Here is a 13,827-nt window from a genome sequence, read left to right on the forward strand (position 1 = left end):
TAGTGATGGCTATACGCTTTTACAAGAGCATTATGTTGAGAAGTTTTTGAAGAAGTTTTACTATTATGATAGTAAGCCTGTGTCGACACCTTATGAGGCAACTAGTGAACTTCAGAAAAATATTCAACATAGTGTCCTTCAGTCTAAATATGCCCAAATTATTGGTAGTCTCATGTACTTGATGAATTGCACTAGACCTGAGATTGCTTATGCAGTTAACAGGTTAAGCAGATATACTCATTGTCCTAGCAAGGAACATTAGAGTGTGTTAGATAGACTAGCCAAGTACTTGAGAGGAACAATGAATTACGGCATACGTTTTACACAAACTCCACTTGTGATAGAGGGTTATTATGATGCAAACTGAATATCTGATTCTCATGATATCAAGTCCACTAGTGATTATATATTCACCCTTGGTGGAGGTGCAGTCGCTTGGAAATCTTCTAAGCAGATCTTGATAGCTCGTTCAACCATGGAGTCTGAGCTTATTGCTTTAGATAAAGCAAGTGCTGAGGCTGAGTGGCTTAGAAACCTCTTGGCAGATCTTCCTATTGGTACAAAACCGCCTCCAGCTGTACCTATGCATTGTGACTGTCAAGCTGCAATAGCAAAGGTAAAGAGCAAATTGTACAATGGGAAAAGCAGACATATCCGTTTGAAACTACAGTTTATTAATCAGCTGCTGGAATCTGCAGTTGTGGCTCTAGATTATGTGAGGTCAGAGTTAAATTTGGCCGATCCTCTGACCAAACTGCTTAGCAGGAGACAAATGGTTGACACGTCGAGGGGGATGAGACTTTTGCCTATGATAGAAGGCGACACTGACGGCAACCCCACCTATGTGATTGGAGATCCCATGAAGTAGGTTCAAAGGGAAAAACAAGTCACCTAGTCGCTCTGGTATGCTATCGTCTTTTTTGAGACGTCCCACCCTATGACGAGATAGTATTTTTGTATACTTTGTATAACTTGAATTGCAATGAGTAAGGATGAGTTATTTTAATCTTATTGGAATCCATAGTCCATTTTTTTTTAATGAGATAGTGTATTTTAACTACAATGTACACTTGATGGATATCCACCTACGTGAATGTAGAACTGGGTCGGTTCTTATGAGTTTTCGGGCAAGTACTCTAGAGCATTCATGGAACACAAGCAGCGCAGGGGCCAAAAAGCGCAACACCGCAGAACTGGCATATAATGAAAGAGCAGTGTGGGTGCATGTGATCTATTTTACTACAAGGGAATGTTGGTTCAAAGGTGCTTTAGGTTAATCGACCACTTTCACGTATTGTAAGACATGTTACCCTATGACTGGTTCAAGCCCGTAAAGCACCAGTATCTTATGCATTGTTTTTTTCGATTCTCTCTGGCATTTCGTTAACCTATTTATTTTGTAATATCCTATTTCAAAATAGTGGGAGACTATTAGTATTTTGAAATAGTGGGAGATTATTGGAATCTCTTGTGTATTTCTAAATACTAGTATGTGTGTGCAAAGTGGAGGAGATGAACAAAGAGTGTTCTCTCCACTTTAGTGCAATGAAGATAGTCCCACATTGGTTATCCACCACTAGCAAGTGAAGTATAAGAGACATTCCTCTACCATAAGGGTGTGCCCTTGGGGTACAAATGCTTTTGTGTTAGGAGGGAGGACTCACCCAAGGCCACACACGCGCGTGTGCCCGTCCGCACCGAGCTGAGTCGCGTCGTGTCGGGTTAGGGCTTGGGCTTGGGCTTACTGCCTAGTGGGTAATGGCTATACCAATTGCCTAAACTTAGAGTTATAGTATGAGTCCTTCTCATATCTGTGACCGACCTAGGGGCCATTTGTTTTTGCCTCTTATAAGACCTTGAGGTCTTATAACCTCTTATAAGATGTGGCCCAGTGATTTTGGACATTTTTTTTATTTGTTTTTTGCCTCTTATAAGAGGCATTCTACTAGAAATGTCTTATAAGAGGCTCCAATTCTATAAGTACCAAAATTAGATCTACTTCAATTCTATAAGTCTTATAACTTGAAAAATGACTCAAACACCCCCGTCCATATACCCCTAGCCTCATTTCTCTCTTCTTCCCTTTTCATTATCTTATTTTCCAAATAACTCTATTACCCTAGCCACCACCGACTACCACCACCACCACCACCACTGCTGCCACTACCACCACCACCACTACCACCATCATTACCTCCACCACCACTACCATCGTACTATTAAGACTATCACCACCACTACTGTGCTATTAAAATCACCACCACCACCACCACCACTACCACCGTACTATTAAGACCAATATCATCACCTCTACTACCACCACCACCGTACTATTAAGACTATCACCATCACCACCGTGCTATTAAGACATCCACCACTTCTACTACCACCACCATCACCGTGCTATTAAAACCAATATCATCACCTCCACTACCACCACCACCTTGCTATTAAGACCACTACCACTACCACCGCCAATTAAGGTAGTTTTCTAAAATCGATATTCTAATTATCAAAATTGATTTGAAACCGAAAATCAAACTATACGTTTATTTCAAATTAATATATTCAAGTTAAATGTGATGTAAAGTAGGGTTATATTTGTCAAATAACCATCCATAAGATGTCATGTATTTGTTTTTTCTATTTTTAAAAGTGCTTATAAGAGGAACTTAAAATTAAAAACAAACCACTTTATAAGACCATCTTATAAGACCCTCTTATAACACATGGTCTTATAAGACCCTCTTATAACTTAACCCAAAAAAACAAATAGCCCCCTAGTCTCTATAAAAGAGGACTGTGCGTCCATAGAGAACTCACTTCAACAGAACTCGTGAATCCTAGAGACGGCAACTCGCACCAGAGAAATAGATCTCGTTCCCTACCTTTTTCTTCTTCTCTTCTTACTATAGCCGCCAGAGAGAGTTATCTGCCGTTCTAGAGAGTAGTTTGTTATAGTGCAAAGTCAGACTGCTATTAACCATTGAATCTTGTGAGGAAGACGCCATTGCTGCCTTTCTGCACCACTGGAAGGGGTAAAATATTTCCTTAAGGACAGCCTAATCCGCGCCTTGGTTTATTACCTGTTACTTCTGTCCTTGTCTCTTCATTGTTTTCTTTATTCGCATACAACAAGAACAAGTAGATGATGTTACGTGCATTGTCAAGAAGTGACGACGGAATCAAGAGACGTTTATCATGACGCGTAGGATATGGGTATATTGGGATTTCAGTTTAGTGGGTAAACTTGCGTTGAACTGGCTGTGCTGTATACCTTAGGTGGTAACCCTATCTGAAGAAACGGAGTTATTAACATTCCACCACCAATTCTGAAAAATCCCCCAAACATTATTCCTGCTAACAAGACCATTACGAGAAAAAGCAAGCTTCGAAGGTCCAGTACTTTGGTTTGAAGATGTCCATCCTTCATGAAAATAGCAAGCATACTTCCATTTTCGTCCGGACCCTACCAAGATAAGTATCACTGATAAGAAATTTCCAGGTCTTGACTTTGTTGTGACTTTTCTTCCTAACCATCCACATCCACATAATGGTTCATGCAAGTTGTACTGATAACCCCCAACAAACCATTATCACTGGTACATCTCTGCAAACCAGAATTCTCAATGGGTTTCTTTGGTTTGTTATTCTTTGCTTTTTCTTCTACACTGGTAGTACACAGCACTGCCCAAACCTTTGTTTATGTATTTTGTTTAGGAGGAAATTACACAACAAACATCACATTTCAAGCTGATCTCAGCATCCTGCTTTCATCTATATCCCCGAACTCCCCATAATGATTAGAAGAAACAGTTATCTTGACTCCGGTCACTATTTCACCAAGTCTTTCTTGACCCTACCAAGAGAAGTATCACCATCATCAGAAATTTCTAGGCCTTGACTTTGTTGACTTGTTGTGACTTTTTTTCCTCCGCACTGGCCAAACCTATGTTACTAAGTTATGTTTAGAAGGAAATTACACAACTAACAACACATGAAGCTAATCTCAGCCATTTACTTTCTTCTATATCCAATAATAGCACTACTAGTCCAAATAATACAAGCTTTTTTTATGAACAACGTGAGAAGTAATTCATATGGAATTTATGGGCTTTTCCAATGCAGAGCTGATTCTAATTCTGAAGACAGCAAGAAGTGTGCCAAAACTGCAACTGAAGAGGTCACAATTCGGTGCCCGTTCCAGAATGAATCAGTTATTTTTTCCGAAGAGCGTTGGCTGCACTACTCCGACAAGCCTTTTATATCTAATATATGCAGCTTGATCTGACTGTTGCTTTGGTTAATAGAAAAGATTAGTGACGTGGATCAGTTCACTCCGAGACTGAACATGTTGATGGAAGGCATAGTGGCACGAGCTGTTTCTAATTCATCCAGTTTGTCTGTGGTTGGTGAAAATTATTTCACAAGCTCTAAGAAAACATTTGGACTTGCTAAATAATTAGGTCTTCTGCAGCCAAACAGAATCCCAAAAGCCTAACAAATAATTGGGTCTTCTGCAGACAATTATGATTAATTCCATTACTACGTCATGAAAGGCAACCTTAACAAAAAGCCAACACATTATAATTCATAGTACTCTTCATCCATTCACGAGTATTAACGAGGTTGTAACTCGGTAATTGATGCTTCATTAATGGACTCTGGTATGGAACTACTAATAGATCGCTCCGGCAGAATTGGTTGACTTACAAAAAAGGCAGGTGCAGTAGGTAATGGAAGGGTGACAGAGTAGCTGTTTAGCATTGAAACAACCGATGCCATTGTAGGTCTCCTTGCTACTTCATCTTGAACGCATAACAAGCCAGTTTGTATACATCTCATTACTTCATTTCTTGAATAGTGTTCTCGCAGTGTCAGTTCTACCAACTCTAAAGCCGTCCCTTCCTCCCACTGTCTCCATGCCTGCAGCAATTCATCATAGGTTTATTTCAGTAAAAGTGGTGGTATCTTGGACTGTGTCCAAGAATGTATGTATTTGTCCAAGAATGTATGTATTTAAGTTTGGTATTCTTAACTCTATTTGTTGTTCTTATAGTGACGATTGCAGCATAAAAGGAATAAAGAAAAAGGATAAATAACAACAATGGCCATACTCACATAGCTTAAAAGGTCTTCGGCGCGTTCTGATTCATAGAAAGAATTGTTCTTATGACCACTTATTATCTCTAACACCAAGACGCCAAAACTGAAGACATCTGATTTCACCGAGAATTGTCCATGCATTGCATACTCTGGAGCCATATACCCACTACATCGACAATTAGTTTTCTTTTAGATGGGAACCAAGAATGCATCCTATTTTAGAGCAGTCAATCGAAGGTGTAATTCTGATTCCAAAATGTAATATGCCACTTCAAATAAAATAACACAAGTAGTTCATATTTGTTGTACTTACTATGTTCCAACAATTCTACTTGTATTGCCCTGAGTTTGATCTACTCCAAAAAGCTTTGCCATCCCGAAATCTGAAATTTTGGCATTCATCTCCTCATCTAATAAAATATTTCCGGCTTTGAGGTCCCGATGGATGATCCTGAGTCGAGAATCCTCATGAAGATAAAGTAGTCCCCGAGCAATCCCTCCTATGATCTTGTAGCGCCTTTCCCAATCTAAATCAGCCCTTCTATCTGGAACTGTTCAAGGAGTAGAAAAATAATTAGCAAAACACATTACATCATCTTTATAGAAGGCATCCTCTAGTACAAGTATATCCTAGGCCGGAGACAGAAATAAAGAATAGTAATGGATCAGTGAGACAAACCAAATATATATTTGTCGAGGCTTCTGTTTGGAACGTATTCATAAATAAGTAGTTTTTCGTCTCCAGCAAAACAGAATCCCAAAAGCCTAACAAGATTCCTATGTTGAAGCTTATGCAGCAAAACAACTTCATTTTTAAATTCTAGTGAGCCTTGCCCGGACTTCTTAGAGAGCCTCTTCACTGCTATTTCTTGCCCATCAAGAAGCTCACCCTGTAAACAGGTGCTATATATTAAGAGAACTATAGTTGCCACATAATAAACCTTCAAAAAAGTTCTCAAATCTCAAATTTGATAAAAATGCAACAGACCTAAGGCTATATAATTGAATTTACCTTGTATACTGCGCCAAATCCGCCTTCTCCAAGCTTATTAGCATCAGAAAAATCATTTGTAGCCGTCCTGATCATATTCAAATCAAATTGCAAGGAGTCTTCGCTTCTGATATCATTCTCGTCTACATAAATGAATGATAATTAATGGATTGATGTTATCAGATAAAAAGTTCTAATTGGAAATTAGAGATGCTATCGTAGATACATATTCACTTTCACCCTGTCATCAGTCTTATATTAAGCCTTTGGTGTTGTTCTAAATTAGTTCATGAACATAACTAGAAGGCCGCATTTCGCATTTCTGAAACAATGACCTCTGTTTTTGTCTTCAGTATCATATATTTAACCAAGCTAAGCAATCTCCACATCCTAATTGACTGTGGCATGTAGAATGCAGTCCCAAAAGGTTTTTATAAGAAGCATGAGACTTGCCGCAACTTTTTATCACTCATTAGACACCAAATTACACATCTCGAGATTAAAAAAAGTCATGATCATGGGGATCTAATCAAGGGGAAAAAACTTCTTAAAAAAATTCAGCCACTTGGGCCTAAGTGGCCAAAAGAACAGATTTTGTGTTCACGACATATGTGCTAATATTGACAAAAACGCAGGATCCTAGACCTTAATTTTTGTTCTTGGCGTTACACTAGTGGACAACTCTTACTAATCAGATTAGTCACTTGACTGAGTAACTTAACTTGAGGGTTAAAGGGGGGAAGATTCAAATAAATTGATATAATTAGTATCTTAATGCTGCTGTTAAGTAATAGTAATCCGAAGACACAAATCTGAATATATAACAATTAGCCTGTGCTTGTGGATTCTGTAGTTATCAATAAGTTAAAAATCAGATTCCCTAGAATACAGAATCCAACTTACAAATCAATTCTGGCTTTCTTTTCCTCCTGTTCTTCCTGGTTCTCTTAGTTATAAAATATACGCAAATTGCAGCTAAGATTACCGCAACAATTACTGGAACAACAATCGCAACAACGTTGACAGATTTGCCTGCACAAACAACAATACTCAAATACAATTCATTTCCAATACCATAATCTTACTATGCAGTTCTTTTAATCATATTACCTTGGACTGGGGGAGGAGGAGATGGTGATTGTGATGAAATTTGAACAAATGGATAAATCTCATATCTTATATAACAAGTTGTACTGAAAATCCGGGCTCCTTCTCTGTTGGTACAACAACTTGGTATCCATCCGATCATACTTTGTAGACAAGAAAAACATTGAGTAGCTGGTAAATCTCTAGTACACATGACCAAACCATATATTCTTTTGAAGTCTGCGTAATCAGTTGATGCAGCACCAAATTTTGTTACTACAGACGCAGCAGTAGTAGACAGACTGTTCAATAGGCTTCCTAACTGCCTGTTGTAACGATTAGCATCAGCATCAGAAACATTTGCCGGGTTGAGTAGCCCCCGGCGAGTACTATCAACTTGGGAGAAGAACCGCGTATTGGAGTAGCGTAAAATGCAATGATCATATCGCAGTGCAGCGTCTTTTCGATTTGGACATCTTCGGATAATCTCCACAGCTGAATTATTCAAACAACTTCGACAATCTTCCATTGAGATATCACCTCTGCATTGGACTAGACCATATACTATATCAGGACTAGTTCCAATACTTGTATTAAAGAATCCATCTCGAGTACCATCTGGAAGAAGGGAAGGAAGGAGGATGTTGAGATTGGTCTGGAATTGGCTATTGGAGGTGTAGTTTGCAGTGTTGGAGCATATTTCAAGTATTGGTTCTTGAGCTTGGACATGGTTATGAAAAAGAAGAAAACATGAAAATATGATGATCAAATACATGAAACGAGGTACATACATTTTCCTCATTTCTGTTCTTCGCTATTGTATTGTTTTGTATTGATCTTAAAAGAAGTTTTAAAGTCTAGACCAAAGACACGTTCCTGGTCACTTGTGACTTCAAAGCTGATGAACTTTTTTTTTAAAATGAGATTTGACTCTTGATTTCTTCAGTGAGATGGGAATGGGATCACCTACTTCCTTGATTGTTGACTTTTGATACATCTTGCTGTCAAGTTTTATACTGTAGGATTGGTCTTGCAATCAGCACTGTTCCGTTCCAGGACCAGATTATATCTGGTCTCCGTTTTCTAGTGTTCAAGAAATAAAGCAGTAATAGAGGGAAACGCGATGATTTTGACCTACGTAGTACTTATTAAGCAATGACTATGGCCTTTTTTCTCATTAATTTCTCAAAATATATGGCATCTGCAGATTCGCTATTGAGATGAGTAAGATATGATGAGTTCAATGGTCCCAAAGATTGCATTTCGACTCCCAAGACTTAACCAATTAGGTGCTGTGTAAACAACAGCTCCTAGCTTAGCTGAATCGTTGAAAGGGCACCAACTCCCAGGATCAAAAGTTATTTAAGAATGCTCACTTGGCGAGATGGGCAAATGTGCCTCGGTTAGGGGCCAATTCCAATACGCAATGGTTCATGCCTCCACTAGTGTAATGAGCTAAATGCATTGGAAGTAAATTTCGGAAGTCAGTCAAGGAAAGCTTGATACAATTGAACTTGTCTATTTCCGCTTCATTTCTAGTGTCCATTGGCTAGAGAAGGTGGACATTTTGAAACACTGTTTGCTCGCAAGTATTATTTTCTGAAGAGAATAGGACTGTCATGTATGTCCAATTGTTTAAAAGCACGTTTAGCGAACAAATGAGAAGAGGTGTCTATTTTAAAATGTCATTCTATTACGGTTTATGATAAAGATGGGACTAGGAAAGTATACATCATCAGAACCTCCAATATACCACCAGATCTATAAAATTGACAAAAGTTTAATAGTGATCAAAAGGGTTTTTTTATTTTAAGAGTTAGGTGATGTTGGCTGTGCCGTAGTGGGGATTTTCTCTTTTGGATAGTCAGTCAAGGCAGTTAACTTATAGTGTACACCTTACACATCTATTCATTTTGGTGCCAAGATACTCTCATACTCCCATCAGCAAAATGGGTTAAGAGCATTTGCAATGCAGGTGACTATTTCCGCCCCCCCCCCCTTATCACCGCTACCTCAGTACTTATTCACCCCATTTTCACCAAATCGGTGAAAACCAAGGTGAAACTGTGCAATGCAGAGGTGAATAAAATATCTCAGACGGGATGTTAGATTCCGTCTGGAGGCTTTTGATTGAGACGGAATGTAACATCCCGTCTGGTTACTCAATATGAACAGACACGAACAAGCTCAATTTTCACTTTCTTTCCAGCCTCCATTGCGATTTTTTAGCCTCTATTAACAACCTTTTATCACAAACTTCCATTCCTAATGACTTCTCCACCCCCCAATGCATCCTCACTAACCTCACCACACGAAGAGCGTAGTAGATGGTTTGGAAGTTTTAAAATTTCCAAAAAAAAGGGGCAAAAAGGTTCGTCATCGCGAACGCAAAATGTGGGCGAGGAGGACGAAATTGAACTTGGGTTCAATTTTCCACCGCGTTGTGAAATCGAGGAACACCCACTATTAGCGTCAACATCGGTCCGACACGTAGCCAATCAAGTGGCGGAGTCTCAGGTAAGTTTTAGATTTTTTTTTTATGTTAATTATTATTATTTATGTTAGTTTATATCAAGTTTGTTGTTGTGTAATTAGTTTGAATTTGTCGCATTATTTTAAAAAAAAATTAATTGTAATTATATCGTATTGCGTGTTGGTTGAATGTAGGAAGTACACCTATGGAAAGTGCGTTGTGCACTTTCAAATGTTGTGTCGTGGTGGCGTTGTATGAGTCAAAAACGGATCCTAATTTTGTCACGGTTACCCATATTATAGCCGCCACATCATTTGGAAATTTTTTGAATTCTAATTTGGGACAAAATGATTAAGCGTTGTTGTTTGGGATAGTTGAGCGGTGGTGGCAAACTACCCACACATTCCATTTTCCATGGGGTGAGCTTGGGATTATCCCTCTTGATTTCACAATGCTCACGGGTATCCCAATTGGTTATGGAGATGTCGTTCTTTTTGATGAAAATTTAGAGGTTTTTACTACGGCGATGAGTTTCTTTGAAGGTTTTGATTTCGATGAAAATGATGAGGAAGACGGGTTTTTGAGATTATCGGCTAAGCAGTTTAAGGGAGGAGCTATAAATATGAGTTGGTTTACTTCGAGATATTTGAATAGACTCAAGGGAAAGCCGAAAGACTATTATATTGGTGAGGAGTCGATCCACGAGCATGTACGTGCCTTCCTCTTTTACTTTGTTGGCGCGGTATTATTTGGATATGCTGATAGTTATTTACATATCGGGTGGATGGCCGCTATCTCAGACGTAGAGAGGATGTGGGATTATGACTGGGGTCAATCCATCTTGGCATACCTTTATCGCTGGTTAGACCTCGCAGTTGAGACGAAAGCCACTAAAGACAATTTGTGCGGCTTTGTTTGGATTATACCGGTAAGTCTTATTTATTAAGTTATTGTTTTATTTCATTTATTTATCTAATTGTTAATATTGACATGTTTATATATATATATATATATATATATATATATATATATATATATTTACTTATATATTGATATTGTATTTATTCTATTGATTTAGTATTGGTGGTACGAACATTTTCGTGTGATGCATCCTGTGTTGAAGAGGTTGGAAGAGGATGAGACTCATGACCTGATTCCACGTATTCAAGCATGGGGGCTTCATCATAGGCAGAGGGGGTATAGGGATCTATCGCATAATATTCACAACACTCGTCAGCAGATTGAGCTTTTAGGAGCTACTCGCATTGAGTGGCAACCCTGGGCCGAGTCCTTCATATTTCAGACCCCTTATGCGGATATTCCAGATGTTCCCGAGAACACTGAGTACCGTAGACTATCTTATATGTGTCATAGAGCAATGTTTCTTTCTCAGCGGCGAATGATACTTATAGGGTTAGTAACTGCATTGTACCTTGGGGACAGATGTTGGCGGCAAGTATCTGGAGAAATTGTTATACCTTACCCACCACCCATAGATATGACAGCCTCTGATATTCTTCCTGCTGCTCTTTCACACTATAAAGCAAACCCAAATGATTGGCCAGACGCATCATCTTTCATTTTTACGGGAGACTATGACTTGTATTGGAAGAGGGTTACCGGGGCACCAATTTTGAAGGGGTTACTTCTGAAGCATTGAGGCCCGACATTCATTTCCCAGAAGGAGTGGAGTTGCCACAGTCACAGCCCAGGGTGTTTCATGATATTCACATGTCGTAAAGAACTCCACAGATATTTGATGAGGATGACCTTTGGCACTGGAGCATGATTACTTCTCAGGGGCAAGATATGAGCATACCGATTCCACCAGTAGATGCCGCAGTGGTAGCAAATTTGTTAGTACAGTTTGAGCAGTTTGTCGAGGTTAGTATGATTTGAATTTATTCATGATTTATTATTATTATTATTCACTATAACCCCTAACATGCATTTGTTTTGTTAAACAGGATGAAGTAAGGTCGGAGCTCCTTAACTACAGCTCTCTCAATTATGTCATGCGTGCGTCCTTCATGGAGTCCTCTCGTCGCAGTTTTGAGTGCTTACAAGAAGAGCGGAATCGAACTTTGCAGTTTCAGAGACGTGTGCAAGAGTTGGAGAATGCTGCAAGTGCCACACCTCAAGCTCAACCTCAACCAGAGAGGCGACAACGACGTAGGGGGGAGAGCTCTTCGACCGAGCCTTCTCGTAGGGGGAGGAGGTCTCAGTAGATATTTTTTTTTGTAGTTTGTAATAATTGTGCGCCATTACTTGTCTTATGGCGTTTGAAATTGTTGTTTGTAACGACTATTGATTTAGCAGGTTGCCTTTTTGATGAGTTTTGGATATGAATATGTCATTAAACAAAGGAGGTTATGTCCAAAAAATTTCAGAAATTATAAGTTAGTTTATTTACCGAGTTTCTGTGTTAAACTTGGGTGTTGTTTATGATTGTTGTTTGTCTTATTTATTATTTCCAAAGTATATTAGCAGGTTTTGGATATGAATATGTCAATAAAACAAATGAGGTTATGGCAAAAAAAATTCAGAAAATTATAAGTTCGTATCTTTCCAAAAATTTCACATTCGTTTAACTCATTTCACTCGTTTCACTCATTTCGCTTGTTCCAAAAGTTCATAGGTTAGGCTAGACCTCGCATTTAACTCATTTCCTATGTCTTGGTTGAAACAGAAAATTTTGATGGAATATCACTCATTTTTGCAGGTGGTTTAGTCCTGACAGGTTCTGACAGGAATAATGTATAGTGTAGACCGAGACGGAATGTAACATCCCGTCTGGTAGTTTTAGACTGAGACGGGACGTCTCGTTAATGGTTCCTTCCCACTGCGCCTTTTACTATTCCATACATTGTATTTGTGAATGGTGGGCCATAAATTGGAATTATTGAGAATACATTTGGATAGACATTTGGATACAATGTGTTGTTACTTGGAGAGTGAAAAAAAATCTAATAAAATGTGTTGTCAATTGGAGAGTGGACCAAAATCAAACTATCACATGTGACCTTATCACATGTGACCTTAGCTTTCATATTTCGTTTTACTCTTCTTTCTTTTAGATCAAACAAACAAACAACCATCTTCTTCCCCACAACCAAGCTGAAAATAGAAGAAATGTCAAGAGAAGAAAGAATTGCATTTAACCAAAGGTTATGGGGAGGATCTAGTAGTACGTAATAGTTCGTCTTCTGGTTTTACCGGGTCGTCTTCTGGTACTTCCTCTGAAAATGACTACATGGAAAGAGTAAGAGATGAGCATAATGATATGATGAGGCGAAGGAGGAGGAGGAGGTTGCAGTTATTATCCACTGCTGGGGCATTAATGACTCAAGCAGCCATTGAACTTGAAGATGTGGATACAGACAAATGCGGTGGATCTGTGAAGGGCAGAGGGTACACGTTTAGAGATGGTGATGATTTTAGTAAACAAAAGATAATGAAGGATTACTTCACAACACCGTGTAGGTGGCCTCCTCATAAGTTTAGATGAAGGTACATGATGACAAGAGAGCTTTTTATGTATATGTTGAAAACTGTTGCATCATTTGACGATTACTTTAAAGACAAGGTGGATGGATTGGGTCGGCAATCAATTTCTGGGTTACAGAAGGGACTAGCTGCAGTTGCACAATTAGCAACTGGTTGTTCTTCTGATTCAACGGATGAGTATTTACAAATTGGAGATTCCACAGCAAATGTATCTATGAAGCGTTGGTGCAAGGCAATAATCACGGCGTTTGAGGAAGAGTACTTGAGAGGCGACCAACCGAGGCGCATTAATCGCTAGGATATTAGCTGAAAATGCGGCAGGGGTTTTCGGGAATGCTTGGATCAATCGATTGTATGCACTGGGTGTGGAATAATTGTCCAAGTGGATGGGCTGGAACACATGTATGGTACAAGAAGGAACCAACTTTGGTACTTGAAGCCGTTGCAGACAAACACTGTTGGATCTGGCATTCTTCGGATTACCAAGTTCACATAATGACATTAATGTGTTTCATCGTTCTCATGTTTTTGAATCATTAAAGCAAGGTGAGGCTTCTGCTGTTGCATTTAATGTGAATGGTAATGACTATGATATGGGATATTATCTTGCTGATGGTATTTACCCAAAATGGGGCACATTTATTCAAGCTATTCGTTATCCAAG

At 39.0% G+C, this 13,827-nt stretch overlaps 1 protein-coding gene across 1 annotated transcript; it reads right to left on the reverse strand.

Moving 5' to 3' along the window:
- Positions 1–3,992: 3,992 nt before the first annotated feature.
- Positions 3,993–8,018, reverse strand: LOC147477626 (cysteine-rich receptor-like protein kinase 10). The gene is made up of 7 exons (XM_086582038.1): positions 7,208–8,018; positions 7,001–7,129; positions 6,119–6,240; positions 5,786–5,996; positions 5,420–5,657; positions 5,122–5,272; positions 3,993–4,926 (listed from the first exon to the last, which is right to left on the reverse strand). The coding sequence occupies exons 1-7, from the start codon at positions 7,983–7,985 to the stop codon at positions 4,621–4,623; spliced, it is 1,935 nt and encodes a 644-aa protein (XP_086438164.1). The 5' UTR covers positions 7,986–8,018; the 3' UTR covers positions 3,993–4,620.
- Between the last annotated feature and the right edge of the window lie 5,809 nt (positions 8,019–13,827).

This window comes from Coptis chinensis, chromosome 9 (assembly GCF_015680905.1).
Source record: "Coptis chinensis isolate HL-2020 chromosome 9, ASM1568090v1, whole genome shotgun sequence".
In the NCBI taxonomy this organism is placed as follows: Eukaryota; Viridiplantae; Streptophyta; class Magnoliopsida; order Ranunculales; family Ranunculaceae; genus Coptis; species Coptis chinensis.

Coding starts and splice junctions, on each gene's coding strand:
- LOC147477626 (XM_086582038.1), bottom strand. CDS start 7,985: ATGAGGAAAATGTATGTACCTCGTTTCATGTATTTGATCATCATATTT. Junction 5,273..5,419: donor AGTAGAATTGTTGGAACATA/GTAAGTACAACA, acceptor TTGTCGATGTAG/TGGGTATATGGCTCCAGAGT. Junction 4,927..5,121: donor CCGAAGACCTTTTAAGCTAT/GTGAGTATGGCC, acceptor GAATTGCTGCAG/GCATGGAGACAGTGGGAGGA.